Raw genomic sequence first — 16,768 nt, 5'->3', positions numbered from 1 at the left:
TCCATTTACCTGCATTTATAATAGACCTTTGTAGGAGACCTTGTCTGTCCTTGCTGTAAGTTAATGTGTTTGGATTTCTCCCTACAGAGCTCCGACAGCTAGATGTCAGCCCTGTGCCCTCCAATCTGAGTTACATGGATATCTCGAGGTGAGAGAAATTCCAGAAATGTACATGAATTTAAAAAATGAATAAATAAAACAGAAATATTTGGAAGTTCCTTCTGAAAGTAAATGCATCTTATTTACAGTACATCTGCCCTACAAGAGCGGAAGGGCAGCAGTTGTTCAGTGTGATGCTTTAAAGATTGTGCAACTACACAAAATTAGGAAATACACGGTCTCTGCAAGTGGAGTGAAATATAAACTTAGAGAGGTCATTTTTAACCATGCTAATCCTGACCTTCTGTACTTACTGTAGCTGTAGTCAATAAAATGCATGAACTAATCACTGCACTTTCCAATACCTTTAAATCAAAATGCTAGTGTTAAAGAATTCACCCATAAGTCACACAGAGCTTACTTCTATTCACTTTGTCTTTAACTTCTTAAAAGGGCATTGTCCACGAGACTGTCACACTTAAGAAAGATCGCATCTTTTAAAAGTTGTATTTATCTTTTTTTTAATCTTTTGTTTAGCTGTTTATCTTTTGGTAAACTGAATCTGAAAGATAGTAAAATGTAAACAAACAAACCAAAGCTGAAGTTTAATATATGGAGCGTTGCAGACGGCTAGGATTCATCATCATCGTCTCTCCTTCTCTTCCCTCAGGAACCATATGGAGTCCTTGCCAGACTGGCTATGTGAAGCTAAGAAACTGGAAGTCCTGGACGCGAGCCACAACCTCATTGCTGAGCTACCAGCACGGTGAGTGCCTCACACAGCAAAACCTGTAAATGCTGTACAATACTGCATTATTCCCCCTGCCCTTTGCTGGCCTGTCATTTATCCCCCAAAAGGCCTCATAAATCACACAGATAGCCTTTAACCTCCGCAGCATCCATCCATTCTCTTCTCCTTTATGTACCCTTTTAGAAGGTCAGTTGAGTTGCACCTCTTCGTCTTTTCTATGTCTTACATCGGCTGTGTCAAACTTGCTCCACTCCTTTTCTCTTTCTTCCTCTCTCTCTCTACCTCTGGCCCCCTCATTGTCTGTAGATTTATTTTTTACCCAATAAGTGTCAGGATGATGAATTTCAGCCGCGGGCTCCACTAGAGGCACTGCTATTTTTTGATATTTTTTTTTCTCCCATTCTTATCCATACTGTCATCATCCTTCTGCACTATTGTCATTTTTAATACTGTTTCAGGCTTCCCCGGTTACAGTCGTTCAAGGACCGGTGTGGAAAAAAAGTGTCACCTTATCTATTTACCAACCAGTCTATCGATCTATCTTCATCTATATAGCCATCTAGCTATCACTGTGCAACACTTTTTTTTACACGTTTTTACGAGGCCCTTCCTGTTTGTCTTTAATCTTCTAGCAGTGACCTAACCATCTATATATTCTTCTTGCTGCAGGTTGTTATGCAGCAACAGTCTGAGGAAGCTCAGTGCTGGACATAACCAGCTGCAGAAGCTGCCTGAAAGAGTTGAGCGCCCTCTGCTGGAGGTTTTGGATGTACAGCACAATCAACTGGTTGAGTTGCCCTGCAACCTGTTCCTCAAATCTGACAGGTAGCATTTATTATCAGCTGAAAGTGATTTTTCTTTGACTAATGTTCACCTGACAAGAAGATTAAATGTAGGGACAGTGCAGGTAGATGAAGATAAAGCACAGAAATTCTAATTAGGAGTTTCCTGTGAAGGACAAGACCACCAAGGGCAAGGATGACAGGCAAATAAAAAACAATCAGTCTGTAGAAGGACATGTTTTTTGCAGTGAAGTATTAAGTAAGAATTTATGGAGTAGTTTGCAATTAAAATGAATCACCTCAGTGTTGTCTGTCCCTCTCTGAAGGAGATTTTTTTTTTCTCCTTTCAGCTTACGATGCGTAAATGCATCAGCTAATAAGCTGGAGCACCTGCCACCATCCAGTCTGTCAGAGGAAAGCCACAGCATCCTGCAGGAATTCTACCTGACCAATAACCGACTGACAGACAAGTGTGTACCCATGCTAACAGGCCATACACACCTACGAGTTTTGCACATGGCCTACAACCATCTCCAGACTTTCCCAGCCAGGTAAAAAAGTCATATGTTAAAGGGGACTTATTCCTTTCCTTAATCTCTGTCATATATGCACAAAAGCAATGTGACGCCTACCTACACACAAACTTCTCACCCATATATGCCGATGCTATAGTGATGCCTGTGCACAGTTTTTGAGCTGATGCTAATGCCATAGGACGTTGGGGACTCTGCAGTCATTGAGTCAGCACTACATTTTTAAAGATTTTTATGCACCCTAATCCACAACGTTGCATGCTCTTAGTTGCTGTTGTTCCTAAACACTTGCACTTTGCAATAACACCACTTACAGTCGAGTAAGTATCTGGTAGTGATATAGGAACAAAGAACTTTCACCAACTGACTTGTTGCAATTAAACATCCTATTGCAGTGCCTTGCTTGAATTCAGTGAGCTCTTTAGAACGACCCATTCTCAAAGAAATTTTCTGTCAAGTCAGACTGGATGACTTACGTGCTTGATGTTGTACACCTGTTGCAATAGAACCGAAAACACCTGAATCCAGAGATTAAGACGTGTGGCTCAATGTTTTCACATGTACCATTTCTGCTCTGGGATCGGTATGATGTCACTAACTTAACACACGCAAGGTGAAGGTCAGATGACTGCCACAACCGGGATCAGTATGCCATTTGTACTGGGGGGGGATTTGTCTTTTGACTAAGCAATTGATTGTTTCAGTGCTATTTTACACACTTGACTTCACCTACTGCTCTCTCTGATCTTTCAGTAAAATGGCTAAGCTGGAGGAGCTGGAGGAGGTGGACCTGAGTGGCAACATGCTGAAGACTGTCCCCACCACCATTATGAACTGCCGGCGAATGCACACACTCATAGCCCACTCTAATGCCATTGAAGTCTTTCCTGAGGTCATGCAGCTGATGGAGATGAAAGTAAGTCAGGGGCAATAATGCATATCTTTGATGCCCTGACTTTGTAATGCATGTGCATTTGTGCGAGTATTGACATCTGCTCTTTGTTGTTGTCAGTGTGTGGACCTGAGCTGTAATGAGCTGAGTGAGATCACTCTACCAGAGAATCTACCCCCAAAGCTCCAGGAGCTGGACCTCACTGGAAACCCTCGCCTAAACCTGGACCACAAGACTCTTGAGCAGCTAAAGTATGTCTGGGTTTTTTTTTTTGTTTTTGTTTTTTGTTTTGGGGGGGGGGGTGTATTTAGTCCTGCAGTTTTTTTTTGTTTGTTTTATATGCGCCATCATAGTCCCGTTAATGTGGCTTCAATTTGTACTTTGCATACAGGGAATCTGAGTTACCACATGATGTATGTTTAGTATTTTATTTCACGTATGGCTGTTAGAAATACTTCAAGTGGTTTTCGTTTCTCTTTGCCCCCAAAACAGTGCGGTGAATTTGACCTTGTTTGCGTTTTCTTGTTTTTCAGCAATATTCGCTGCTTCCGTATTGATCCACCTCCGACCTTTTCATCGAGTGAGGCGTCTGGTGGGCCTGCTGTGTGGAGTCATGGTTACACAGAGGCCTCGGGCGTCAAGAACAAGTAAGCACAATTCAATCAATGATGAAATGACAACCAGCACCACCACACTCGCCTGTTGAAGCTGCACTAATCGCAACCTCTTGAGAGTGCACATCGTTAAAGCCGTGCGACTCAAATGAAGGAAATGTTAAAGCGGTGCTCGTTGAAAGCAAGAACTGTGTACATTCACATCCTGTGTGGACTAAATTGCTAATTCAGCATTTGAAAGTGCGTTCTGATGGCAAGTCTTCTATATCAAGGTTCTGCTTTACAGTCAAAGGAGTCATTTAAGGCATTGCTTATGCATAGCATATGGAGTGACATGATAAATAGTTGCACAGGGGAGTTGTGGTCCTAAGAGCTCTCATTCTTTCCTCTTTCAGACTCTGTGTTGCTGCCCTTTCGGTAAACAGCTTCTGTGGGAGTCGTGAAGCTCTGTATGGTGTGTTTGATGGAGACAGGAATGTGGAAGTGCCCTACCTCCTGCAGTGCACAATGAATGATGTGCTGGCGGAAGAAATTCACAAGACAAAGAGCGAAGAGGACTATATGACCAACACCTTCCTTGTCATGCAAAGGTTTGCAATAGATTCTACATGCCTCGTCTTCACTGTGTGTAACAAATTTCTCATTTCTGCCTCAAAAACCTCATCCTCTTCCCGTCTTTCCTTCTTCCACCCTTGCAGGAAGCTTGGAACTGCAGGACAGAAACTGGGTGGCTCGGCAGCGCTGTGTCACATTCGCCATGACCCCACTGACCCTGGTGGCTGCTTCACCCTCACGGCTGCTAATGTGGGAAAGTGCCAGGCCATTCTGTGCCGTGATGGAAAGCCGTTGTCTCTGTCACTCCTTCACAATGTAGGGCTGGAGGAGGAATACCGCAGGATCAGGCAGCACAAAGCTATCATCACTGAGGTAGAGATCTTTTTTTTTTCAGAGTACTGAAAAATTGGTGTAAAGTACATTCATGTAAATGCAGTATTACTTGCATCCTGCCTGAACACTATTGATTTGTATCTCTTTCTTTTTTCTTTTCTCCACAGGACAACAAAGTGAACGGTGTAACTGATTCTACACGAATCATGGGCTACTCCTTCCTCTACCCTTCTGTCATCCCTTGTCCCTATGTGCAGACAGTCACTCTAACCCCTCAGGATGAGTTCTTCATTCTCGGTAGCCGTGGCCTGTGGGATGCTGTGTCACCCACAGAGGCGGTGGAGGCTGTTCGGAATGTCCCCGATGGCCTGGCTGCTGCTAAAAAGCTTTGCACATTGGCGCAGGGCTACGGCTGCACCGACAGCCTCAGCGCCGTCGTTGTGCAGCTCAATGTGAGTGAAGACTGCTGTTCCTGCTGTTGTTCTGACCCTCCCCAGCCACCTCCCAGTCCAGGCTTGGGACCTTATCCTCCATCGTCCTCTGCCATCAAGGAGAGACCCTCAGACGGCTCCCTCCCTGTTCCCCCCTCCTCCTGTAGTGAAATTAGCAGTGAGATTAGCACCAGTGAGATGAGCAGTGAGGTGGGCTCTACCGCCTCATCGGACGAGCCTCCACAGAGTTCCTTGGTCCTACTGCAAGAGCAGTCCCACCACCCTCACCTTCACTTGCACCATCAGGCCCACTTGCTGCCTCTACAGCACCAGCAGGCTCACACAAGTACCCAGCCCTGCCACTATCTTTTCCCGGGTTCAGAGCTGCCTTCATCCCGAAGCTGCTGTGCCCTCCACCCTGCCTGCTTAGCACACTCCTTTCAGAGGCAGCTCTCTAGTGCCACTTTCTCCAGCGCCCTTTCTGACAACGGGCTGGACAGCGAGGATGAAGAGCCCATCGCTGGGGTTTTCTCTAACGGTAGCCGTGTGGAAGTAGAGGCAGATGTTCACTGCCTGAAAGCACAGTCCTGCTTGTCCTCATCACCCAAAACACCGGTACCCTCATCCTCCAGTCAGGAACGCAACCTGCTCACACTTCCCCCACCTCCTCCACCACCGTGCACCCCAGAGCCCCTAGAGGAGGGGATTGACATGAGCCAAGGGGAGGCTGAGAATGGGCTTGAAAGGGATGAGTCATGGCCGGGAGCTGGAGTGGGATGCGGTGATGGAGGGAAGCTAGCAGGCAAGAGAAGGGTTAATGGGTCCGTGGCACAGCAGGAAAAGAGCCACAACCTTATTGAGGTGGCTGCTGATGCTCCCTCCAAGAAGTCCGGGGGTTACTTCACAGCTCCAGCCCAACCTGACCCAGACGACCAGTTCATCATCCCACCCGAGCTGGAGGAAGAGGTGAAGGAAATCATGAAGCAGCATCAGCAGAAACAGCAGAAGCCTGCTGGGACAGATCAACCCACAGACTACTATGACACCCCTCTCTGAACAGCAGTACCAACTTTGGCCTCATCTTCTTTACATGAACTAAACTGGTCTGATTTTCCTACACATGGACACAAACAAATGAGATTCGGCGAGAGGCTGTAAAATGCACACTGAAAAGTTTCATCAAGCTTTTTCTGTGTAGTCTCTCTTCTCCACGCAGCCCTGTCATTGGAGAGAAATGCACTGTAACCCGCTCCAGTTATAGAATAAAACAAGCAAATGAGCCCTTTAATGATACTCAATCCTCTTGAAAAGCCTATGGACGCAGCTCCAAGTGTCCATGGTCGTGCCCTTCTCACAGACTGTGGAACATTTATTTTTTACATTAGACAACCAGCTGAGTATGTAATCAACACTAGTCTCTTTGCTATAGCATTAGCTTGCCACAACACTTGTTAATATAAATAACAATTCAATGGTTTGTTTGTTTGTTTTTTAAAGAACTTACCATATCTTTTAATGTGAAAGCAGTGAAGTTTCTGGAAGAACTTTTTAAAAGCAGAGACACATAATCTTTTTATTATCAGTGAACTATGTTGAATGGTACACCAATAATACCACATCGAACTGTTGTAGATAGGGCACTTACAATACTGTATTTCTTCAGTAAATCATGGCTCTTGGCCTATAAAATGGCATAGAAATTTTTTTGTAGAAATTTTCAATACTAACTCCTAGGAGTTGCATACTCTTTATGGTGACTCAGTCACTTTTACTAATCTTCTCTGAGAGAAATGGTGATTTTTTTTCTCCAATGATTGTAAATAAGAGAAATGTTGTATACTGAGGCTTTTAAAGGAACTGTATGTCGGTGAAGGTTTTAGTGGCGGGGAGGATGCGTTTGTTTGCAGTTATGGAGGTGTCACCCTCCCTTTCCCCTTTATCTTACAGTGTAAGCCCACACACACACATACACACACACACACACACACACACACACAGACACACAAATGTAAATGTGCAGTAGCAGGTCAGAAAACCCAACATTCCATGCAGTATAACTACACTAAGTGGCTCTGGTTTGCCCCACTCCAACTGTGATGTCTTGTAGTCATCACTGCATCTACTGAACACTAATAGACCGATCTTTGCATGCACACACACACCCATGCAGACATGACATGCATACAAGCACACATACACAGACACTTGGTTAATATTAGTCCCACCTCCCTCCTACAGTAACTGTTATCACCGGCATGACTGTGTCAAGTTCAGTAATACAAACAAATATATCCACATGGAAAAGAATCAACACAAATGTTCCTGTCTTTGGTATAATAAATTTTAAATTTGTGAATATACTTCATGTTGTCTAGGACTGTTTTTTAACAAATGAATTCATACATAAAATCAGGTTATCATGATTTTTTATTAATTTTTTTGATACACTAATAATGATGCATCGCTCTGCTGTGTTTCCACTGAATGACCAGTAAGGGGCAGTCTAATGTAATATTTTGATCCAGTACAGAATACAAAAGTCTTATTTCTATATCATCAAAAGCCTTGTTTTTTACAGTATTTAGCAGGGAAATTTTTTTTTAAACATTTTCAACTATTTGTTTTTGCTGTGTTCTTCTGTTCACCAAGTTGTCATTGTGAAGTTCAGGGTCTGCCTCTTGAAGTCTCTAACTAGCATGTGAGTTCAGGATGACGGCGTTATTATTATTATTATTCGTGCGTTTTTTATACTTTTTCTTCACGCAGATGACACTGACTACTGTAACTACCAACATTACTGCCAGTACAGATAGAGAAGAGGCAAGTGCAAGGGTGGTTTTGTCACTGTTGGACCCTCTGTGCTGACATCTGTCCCCGTAGTACCACCAGTCGTCACCCACGTCACACCTGGACACCAGAGGAAAAGGATGAACATGAGAGACAGAAAACATACTTGAAGGTTTACCCAGCATTCACCACGTAGCTGATCGTGATGGTGGAAATTAGAGAAAGAAAGAAAGTGTACTTTATTGGTCCCCGTGGGGAAAATCCCTCTCTGCATTTAACCCATTCACTCAGTGAAGCAGTGGGCAGCCATTGGGCGCCCGGGGAGCAGTGTGTAGGGACGGTACCTTGCTCAGGGGTACCTCAGGGTAGCTGTTCAGGGGAATCGAACCCCCGACCGATGTGTAACAGGTTGTTTGACTGTCCAAACTAATCAAGTGCTTGACACTCTTAATGTGCTTGCTGACAGGACATAATTAGTTCACAGTGATATAAAACACAATATGAGAGGTTCAGTAGCACCTCTCAATCTTTTTTCTAAATAGGTGCACTTAAAACAAGTGTTCAACTGTTGCCAAAAATGGACAACACATTGATATAATATTAAAGTGTGTTAACGTCCATTTTTTGGTAAATGCCGTGAAGTTAGCATAGTGGATGACATCAAAAGTGCTCACCTGCAAGCAGGTTTGCCTTCATCCACGACACAGACACCGCCATTCTGGCATTGCACATTGTAGCAAACTTCAGAAGGTGTGATGGTGACAGGCTGTGAAGTTGTAGGAGGCAGGGGCTGGCTCACAGTTAAATGGGACACATCTGAAGAAGAGGAGCAAATGAGACAGCAGGTTAAAGAAACCCACGTGAAAGAGCTAATTGTTTGGATTACCTGCTGTGACCTGACCTGAGGGTTAATAAATCCTAGATGTGATCATGTATGCCGAATTACATAGTCCTACTTGTGCGGCTTGCCGAATTAGCATTACAGAATATGTTCGGATTTACAAAGAAATGGTACATTTACAAAATTAAAATGCATCTTGTATATCTGGTGCTTTTACCCTCCATGGTGAGGAGGAAGATGGCATCTCCTCCCTTGATAAAATCTCTGCTTTTAGCTCTGAGATGGGTGAGATACGCTGCAGTTCCATAGCCTGGCCCTCGGAAATACTTTGATCCGTCTGTATCTGTGACCTCAACGCCGACCTTACGAGGATCATCCCAGAAAAATTCATCAGAGCCTGTTAAAAAGAATATTAAAAGAGTGCAAAAATTGTAATACAGCAAAAAGCCATGATTTCATGATTTGTTTGTAATTTGCAAACAATTTCTGTGACTCTTTTTGAAAAAAGTTAAAATGACTGCACCTGCTGCCTTCATGTTGGGGTCAGTGGTGATGCTGCGCTGGTTGGACATGCGCTTTTGAATATGTGGATGCTGGTCCATTAGCATCATGGTTATCTGTTTCCAAGGACATGGCCATATCTGTCCTGTGTCCCCTTCACGGGCCACCAGATGAGCATAGGCTGACAACTGCCCCTGGTAGCCCTCTCTACCGCTGGGGTAAAGCATCATTTGGAAGGTATAACCCTCTTTAGAGGTGAATAGGGGGCTAAATATAGGTGTGTTTATTGGGGTGTTTTCCATAACATGACTGAAGTTTTTAACTCTCCAAATAAATTCTGGGCAGGTGGTCTCTGAAACGTTGATGTCATCCAAAGACTGTCCACCTGATGGGGGCCCAGCTTCCACTTTGGTCCCTTCAAAGACTACGCGGAATTTCATTTTAGCATCTAGACTGACGTGGTGCAGTTGCCAAAGCTCCTGAGGGGACCCTGTTATGGCACATGAGGTAAATGCATTGAATGTATTAAAAAGCAAGTGTACAAACCTGATATTTCAAGCAATATTCTGACAGTAGATTGTGAACAGAAGTAAGATTTCCAAAAATGTCACCTTCTATGGTCTTTATAAGGCGCAGACTTCCATTGGGGTTAGCTTTGTCATACTCTCTGACATAGACCTTCAGTGTGTCACTGGGCCCAGCACTGTTGTAATAGAAGAACTGCAGATATTGGTAGCCTCTTTTGGGGTAAAGCAATCTACTTTCCAGCAGAGCTTTGTCCCCAGTATTGGCTCTGCCGGTGCTGAAGTGCATAAAATACCCAGAGCCTAAAGATATAAGTTTCACTTCATTAATAGGTTCGGTATCTAAGCATGTTTGCACAGTGGATAATAAGACATAAGAGTACTCAAGCCAATCCAAAGCTACAGTGGCTTGCAAAAGTATTCGGCCCCCTTGAACTTTCCCACATTTTGTCACATTACAGCCACAAACATGAATCAATTTTATTGGAATTCCATGTGAAAGACCAACACAAAGTGGTGTACACATGAGAAGTGGAATGAAAATCATACATGATTCCAAACATTTTTTACAAATAAATAACTGCAAAGTGGGGTGTGCGTAATTATTAAGCCCCCTTTGGTCTGAGTGCAGTCAGTCGCCCATAGACATTGCCTGATGAGTGCTAATGACTAAACAGAGTGCACCTGTGTGTAATCTAATGTCAGTACAAATACAGCTGCTCTGTGACGGCCTCAGAGGTTGTCTAAGAGAATATTGGGAGCAACAACACCATGAAGTCCAAAGAACACACCAGACAGGTCAGGGATAAAGTTATTGAGAAATTTAAAGCAGGCTTAGGCTACAAAAAGTAGTGATGGGCAGATGAAGCCCCATGAAGCACTGAAGCTTTTCATCCAATTGGTTCACCCCAACGCGAAGCTTCATGAAGCTTCATTTGCTCTAGCAGGACACCTACTGGACGTAAAAATAATAGCTGGCATGAATTTGAAGAGTGTGGCATTTTGCACACAGCCTGTAAATGTCAACAACAAAAGGAGTGTGTAAAACATGTATATTGTAGTGATGGCAGTACACTGTGTATATTTATACTGGCAGTATGGGAAATGATTATTTGGAAATGCTTGAAATGGAAATGATCATTTACTGTGAGGTGAGGTGTGGTTGGGGTGTGGACAGTAGTTGTGCTTTTGTAACGTTGAGGTATGGACAGCTACACACTGAGGCTTTGAGCCTCAGTCCTGCCTGTTCACATTTTATTCTGTAAAAACTAAATTTTCACTGCTTTTACGACCTTTTTAGTGGGGAGAACATAGCTAGGATTTAATGATTTAACAAATCTTTTGAATCCTTTGTCCTCCACAATGCTAAATGGCTGGGAGTCCTCAATCACCATGCTGACCAGGTCTTCATCTATTTGAGATTGTTCTCCTGAGGAAAGACAATAAAGATAAAGCACAAATATAAATATCACACACGTAACTTATAACAGTTGTATAATATTGTTATATCATTTAGTAACATTACTGCATCCTATATTATCATTGCATTTGATGGCTCACCTGGTCTTGCTCCACAATCGGTGTCCCCCTTATTCTCATGCAAAGCTCTGTAGTGCCTAAGCATGGATGAGGTGTTGTTGTTATATCCCAGCTCCCTGGCACATAGCAAACACTTCACCTTGTACAAAAGTCAAGACAGCTCAACATAAATTGTATTGCACCATCAGTATCATGGAAATACATCTTCTGTAGAAATTTACATACCTTGTTGGGAGGAATAAGATCAAAATGTTCCCACACAGGGGAGGACATCCTCCTCTTCTTAGCTGGCTCCATTCTCTCCTGACTTTCTCTCCTCACTCTCATAAACTTCCAAACTGTCTCCAAACTCTCACTAACAACTCTCCATCAAACACCCACATTTTTGAATGTAGTCTGAGGGGTTTATATCGCTGTCATATCTCGCGGCAAAGTTCGAACCACTTCATGAACCAGTCACGTGGTACAGCCGGGCAGCGAGGCTTCGGACGTCATCATTTTCAGCTCCTCCCATAAATGAAGCAAGCCTCGATACGCGCTTCGCGGAAACGCCCCCTCCATTACTCGACACACGCTCCGAAGCCTCGATACAGAACGTCCCATCACTAACAAAAAGATTTCCCAAGCCTTGAACATCCCACGGAGCACTGTTCAAGTGATCATTCAGAAATAGAAGGAGTATGGCACAACTGTAAACCTACCAAGACAAGGCCGTCCACCTAAACTCACAGGCCGAACAAGGAGAGCGCTGATCAGAAATGCAGCCAAGAGGCCCATGGTAACTCTGGACGAGCTGCAGAGATCTACAGCTCAGGTGGAGGAATCTGTCCATAGGACAACTATTAGTCATGCACTGCACAAAGTTGGCCTTTATGGAAGAGTGGCAAGAAGAAAGCCATTGTTAACAGAAAACCATATGAAGTCCCGTTTGCAGTTTGCCACAAGCCATGTGGGGGGACACAGCAAACATGTGGAAGAAGGTGCTCTGGTCAGATGACACCAAAATGGAACTTTTTGTCCAAAATGCAAAATGCTATGTGTGGCGGAAAACTAACACTGCACATCACTCTGAACACACCATCCCCACTGTCAAATATGGTGGTGGCAGCATCATGCTCTGGGGGTGCTTCTCTTCAGCAGGGACAGGGAAGCTGGTCAGAGTTGATGGGAAGATGGATGGAGCCAAATACAGGGCAATCTTGGAAGAAAACCTCTTGGAGTCTGCAAAAGACTTGAGACTGGGGCGGAGGTTCGCCTTCCAGCAGGACAACGACCCTAAACATAAAGCCAGGGCAACAATGGAATGGTTTAAAACAAAACATGTCCATGTGTTAGAATGGCCCAGTCAAAGTCCAGATCTAAATCCAATCGAGAATCTGTGGCAAGATCTGAAAACTGCTGTTCACAAACGCTGTCCATCTAATCTGACTGAGCTGGAGCTGTTTTGCAAAGAAGAGGCAAGAATTTCAGTCTCTAGATGTGCAAAGCTGGTAGAGACAGACCCTAAAAGACTGGCAGCTGTAATTGCAGCAAAAGGTGGTTCTACAAAGTATTGACTCAGGGGGCTGAATAATTACGCACACCCCACTTTTCAGTTATTTATTTGTAAAAAATGTTTGGAATCATGTATGATTTCCGTTCCACTTCTCACCTGTACACCACTTTGTGTTGGTCTTTCACGTGGAATTCCAATAAAATTGATTCATGTTTGTGGCTGTAATGTGACAAAACATGGAAAAGTTCAAGGGGGCCGAATACTTTTGCAAGCCACTGTAAAACTGAAACATAGACTAGTTTCACATTTTACAAGTCTGTCATAAAAAAATGTTTAGTGTGATCTCATAAACAAGAGACCACACTAAATATGTTCACATGTTCCTATGAAGATATTTTTTCAAATGTTCTATGCAGAGGAGATTTTGGTACACTAAGAAGTATCTGAACATTGTTTTAAGAAAGAATTGTAAAAATATGAACCTATCCTTTCATACATTTCATAGTAGATTGTTCTCACCAGTGCATTTGCCCATGTTGGAGTAATCAGTGTCAGGCCCTCCAGTAGCTGTTGTAACCCTGTCCCAATCTGCCTGATCCCCTTGTCCCTGTATCATACCACAGATGTTTTCACGTTCAAAGTCACACGAGTCCAGAAAGGTGGAACCTTGAGCTGCAGAGCAGATTTCATAAACACACATAAACAAGTGTTGCAGCACTTTGAACCGCAATAAACTATAAAAAAATCAAGGGACAAGCCATGTCATGAACATCATTATTGATGAATGTAACAAAACATGAAGTTGAACAGATCAGTACTGCAGGTGCAGGACAAGTTGACTTTTATAATGGAGAAAATAAAATAGTACTTGTGCACTGACTGCTGAATCTTACTGCAGTTATAGAGGCGGTTCAGCTTGAGCAGGTCACTGTCGCTGAACTCCATACGCTGGCCAATGATGTCACTGAAAGCAGGGATCTTGGTGACGATGGTGGGCTCCATGCCGTTCTTAAAAGCAGTTTTACTGTAGTGCATCATGGAGCTGTAGTCGTAGGGGACGCCCAAAGAGCTGGAGGTGGTGTCATCATAGGTGTTAAAATTGTGTCCTTTACCTGCAAATTGGACATACATAAAGGCGCCATTGCAGTTTCATCCATTGTGACATTGCATTACTTATTATTGTATGATTCATATGACTTGGACCATAAATGCTGCTTATCAACAGGTGTCAGAGACTGCTGACTTATAAAAGTACTCATATAACAATACTTGGGTAAACAGGTACGTCATGAAGAAATCACCACATAAAGAGATAAAACTTTATGAGAGGATGAACAGCCAGTGTTTAAACACTGTAGTTTGGTTGGATGAATAACAGTAACAATACCCTCTGTAATGCGGTCCCACATGATTTCGACATAATCATCACGGTCTGCCCTGGACTGCTCGTGCCAGAAACCCAGCGCATGAAGGAACTCATGTTCAATGGTGGCAATGTGGTCACAGTTTGTTCCTATAGACAGTCTCTGCTTCCCAACATGCCGGTTGCCAACAGAGGAGAAACAGCTTATGGAAAGAAAATGAGGCTTTTGTGAAGATCAGATAAACTCCCAGTGTCTTCTTGCCAATACTTTTCTGTAGTAAAAGTACAGAATAAATACACTCACTGGCCTCTCTGTTAGGTACATCTAATCATCTGCTTCTTAATGCAAATATCTAATCAGCCAATCAAATGGTATTAACTCAGTGCAGTTATGCATGGTCAAGTCAACCAGCTGAAGTTGAACTAAACATTCGGATAAGGTAGAAAAGTAATTTAAATGATTTTGAGTGTTCTGTGGTAGTTGGTGCCAGATGGGCTGGTATGAGTGTTCCAGAAACTGCTGATCTACTGGGATTTTCCCACACAACCATCTCTAGAGTTTAGAGAGAGGTATCCAGAAAAGAGAAATACCCAGTGATTGGCAAAAAATGCCTCCATGATGTCAGAGGTCAGAAGATAATGGCCCGACGTGTTCGACTTGAGAGAAAGGCAATGGTCACTCAGTTAAACAATCAAATTATCTCTGAATTGACAACATGTTGAACTTTTAAGCAGAGGAGCTACAGCAGTAGCACGCCGAGTACTGCTGCTTTCAGTAGAGAACATGAAAATAGAAAAAACTAGGCAAAACATTGGCTGGTATGATGAGTCTTGATTTCTGATATTGCACTTAGAAAGCCAGGAATAGAACCTTATTGAATCTATGCAATAAAAAATCAAGGCACTACTGAAGGGCAAAGGGGAACCAACATGGTACAAGCAACGTATACTTAATTGAGTGTCCAATGAGTGTATATAATCCATCTAAAAAGAGATTTTAGAAGAATACGTTCTTCTTGCCTTACCCATCCCCTTTAAAGACAGAAATGTAGTTTGCTTCTCCACTCCATGGCTTAAAGTCGATGCAGGTCTTGAGCCGGTACTGCTCAAAGGCCTTGAGAATCACACCTTTTGCATTGATCTCTGTGTACAAAATGAAAAATCAGTTTTATTATAGTTGAAAAAAGTTCTTTACGGTACCTTTTTTTAAGAACAACTGTAAGCTCCTGCTGAGTTATGATTACAGATGACACCCATACCCATATATTTTTGTGAAAGCACAAAAATATTGATAATAAAATGTGTTTAAATATCCAATTTATGACATTTGGTTTTTTTAATCTAAATTTTATCATTAATATTGTTTCCAAAAGCCATTAATAACATTGTATTTAGTCAAAAAGATTTTATTCTTTATTCTATTTTACTTTATTTTTAACTGCTTCAGATCCCATTGGCTTGTTAAGTAATAAAATAATACATAATCTGAAAAGATTATGTATTTTTTTTTCAAGTGCTTGAAAACAAATAACAGGAACAAGATTCATTTTAAAATTAAAATTAAAACATTAAATACTTGTAAACACAGAGCTAATAAAAATAATGCACATTTTCTCATTTATTTTGCTTTATTTATGCCACATGACTGTATATGCAAATATACTGTACTGTAGAGGCTTAAGTATGAAGCTAAATAATTTCAAATTGTAAAGAAAAACCCCCAAACAAACAAAAGGAAAATAAAACAAGCTCGCTTTTACCCAAGTCATCTTGCATGTAGTATGGGATTGTCTTTGGCCACCTGTACTCTTCCCCTATTATAGAATTTCGGGGTTGCTTCTGCCACAGCCACAAAGAACAAACCACAAACAAAAGAACAAAATATTGAGCCATTGTTGAACTTTAATCCAATCCATTAATTTGTGTTGTTGGGGAAAGAAGTTCAATTAAGTTACCTCATCAAGAACTATGTCCCCTTCTGCAAGGTTCAACCCTGCCTCTGATCAGATTAAAGCACAAAGAAAGTTTAAGAGAACTGAATTTGGAATTTGGAAGAAAAAAAGAACATTTTCTTCTGGGTTTTTTTTTTCTTTTTCTAAAATACCTTCATTGATATCAAAAATGTCAAGGTCCCGTCCACCGTCCACATCATAGACTGTAAAATCAAAGTAGTAATTTAACATGAAAATTAGTAAAAAAGTAACAAAAACAGTTAAAGTAGCCTTTGCTTGTTTGAGAAAAAAACTTACCTAATAATTTTGCTGCTGGCTAAATATTAAAATAAATGAAAAAGGAATACTGGTTATTGATTTTCAAGTGTATAAAAGTCAACTTTCAAGTTCTCCTAAGACCACTTCTGATAATAAAAACTAAACAAAATGACAATTTCTCACCAAGCAGAGTGTGGTACCACAAAGAAGGCATGCAGTGTAAAGGATGAGCACACCTGTAGGTTCCCTTCCTGCCATGCCATAGAATCTCCCTCTACAAGAGTGTCCAAATAAGACCTACTGAGCTCTGACGGGCATTCAGGAAGAAGAAATCAGAAAAGTGCATTTGGGGTGGAGAAATAAAATGCGTTCACAAGTCAATAACTGACAGAGCTATAATGGGCTCAAGTTAAACGACAACTTCAATCCACTCTGTTATCAGCCAATAAATCTTTGCACATTTGCAAGTAGCAGGCCTGATATAAGACATGTTGAAATTGATAGCAACCTCCTGATCT

The 16,768-nt window shown here is 42.2% G+C and overlaps 3 protein-coding genes across 3 annotated transcripts in view; 1 reads left to right on the top strand and 2 right to left on the bottom strand.

Moving 5' to 3' along the window:
• The window catches only part of phlpp1 (PH domain and leucine rich repeat protein phosphatase 1), a 45,489-nt gene extending 38,454 nt beyond the window's left edge, over positions 1-7,035 (top strand). The window contains exons 8-17 of the mRNA XM_085388335.1: positions 88-148; positions 770-865; positions 1,520-1,675; positions 1,983-2,183; positions 2,919-3,081; positions 3,178-3,308; positions 3,591-3,704; positions 4,067-4,261; positions 4,370-4,598; positions 4,727-7,035. Coding sequence (XP_085244461.1) covers positions 88-148; positions 770-865; positions 1,520-1,675; positions 1,983-2,183; positions 2,919-3,081; positions 3,178-3,308; positions 3,591-3,704; positions 4,067-4,261; positions 4,370-4,598; positions 4,727-6,046 — 2,666 coding nt within the window. The 3' untranslated portion in view covers positions 6,047-7,035. The remainder of the gene's footprint in view (positions 1-87; positions 149-769; positions 866-1,519; positions 1,676-1,982; positions 2,184-2,918; positions 3,082-3,177; positions 3,309-3,590; positions 3,705-4,066; positions 4,262-4,369; positions 4,599-4,726) is intronic.
• Positions 7,036-7,677: 642 nt separating this feature from the next.
• LOC146648061 (meprin A subunit beta-like) lies at positions 7,678-16,525 on the bottom strand. The gene is made up of 14 exons (XM_085388687.1): positions 16,434-16,525; positions 16,290-16,308; positions 16,145-16,195; positions 15,996-16,039; positions 15,801-15,879; positions 15,066-15,183; positions 14,065-14,243; positions 13,571-13,789; positions 13,197-13,349; positions 9,731-9,946; positions 9,142-9,609; positions 8,836-9,015; positions 8,452-8,593; positions 7,678-7,897 (listed from the first exon to the last, which is right to left on the bottom strand). Exons 1-14 carry the CDS (start codon positions 16,506-16,508, stop codon positions 7,678-7,680), a joined length of 2,163 nt encoding a protein of 720 aa, XP_085244813.1. The 5' UTR covers positions 16,509-16,525.
• On the bottom strand, positions 10,490-11,786 carry LOC146648062 (uncharacterized). Its single transcript, XM_085388689.1, has 3 exons — positions 11,408-11,786; positions 11,204-11,321; positions 10,490-11,072 (listed from the first exon to the last, which is right to left on the bottom strand). The coding sequence occupies exons 1-3, from the start codon at positions 11,507-11,509 to the stop codon at positions 10,912-10,914; spliced, it is 381 nt and encodes a 126-aa protein (XP_085244815.1). The 5' UTR covers positions 11,510-11,786; the 3' UTR covers positions 10,490-10,911.
• Positions 16,526-16,768: the final 243 nt, after the last annotated feature.

This window comes from Rhamphochromis longiceps, linkage group LG18 (genome assembly GCF_057381845.1).
Source record: "Rhamphochromis longiceps isolate RC_006_pf linkage group LG18, R_longiceps_female_GT1.1, whole genome shotgun sequence".
Lineage (NCBI taxonomy): Eukaryota > Metazoa > Chordata > Actinopteri > Cichliformes > Cichlidae > Rhamphochromis > Rhamphochromis longiceps.
Note: the sequence above shows the minus strand (reverse complement) of the source record. Positions and strands in the feature narration are given on the sequence as shown.

What these genes read in the sequence shown, in the direction of transcription:
- LOC146648062 (XM_085388689.1), bottom strand. Translation starts at nt 11,509, where the DNA reads ATGAGAGTGAGGAGAGAAAGTCAGGAGAGAATGGAGCCAGCTAAGAAG. An exon ending in ATCTTATTCCTCCCAACAAG is followed by an intron (nt 11,322 to 11,407) that starts GTATGTAAATTT and finishes CTTTTGTACAAG; the next exon opens with GTGAAGTGTTTGCTATGTGC. An exon ending in CGATTGTGGAGCAAGACCAG is followed by an intron (nt 11,073 to 11,203) that starts GTGAGCCATCAA and finishes GTCTTTCCTCAG; the next exon opens with GAGAACAATCTCAAATAGAT.
- LOC146648061 (XM_085388687.1), bottom strand. Translation starts at nt 16,508, where the DNA reads ATGGCAGGAAGGGAACCTACAGGTGTGCTCATCCTTTACACTGCATGC. An exon ending in CCTTATAAAGACCATAGAAG is followed by an intron (nt 9,610 to 9,730) that starts GTGACATTTTTG and finishes GTGCCATAACAG; the next exon opens with GGTCCCCTCAGGAGCTTTGG. An exon ending in CCCCAACATGAAGGCAGCAG is followed by an intron (nt 9,016 to 9,141) that starts GTGCAGTCATTT and finishes TCTTTTTAACAG; the next exon opens with GCTCTGATGAATTTTTCTGG.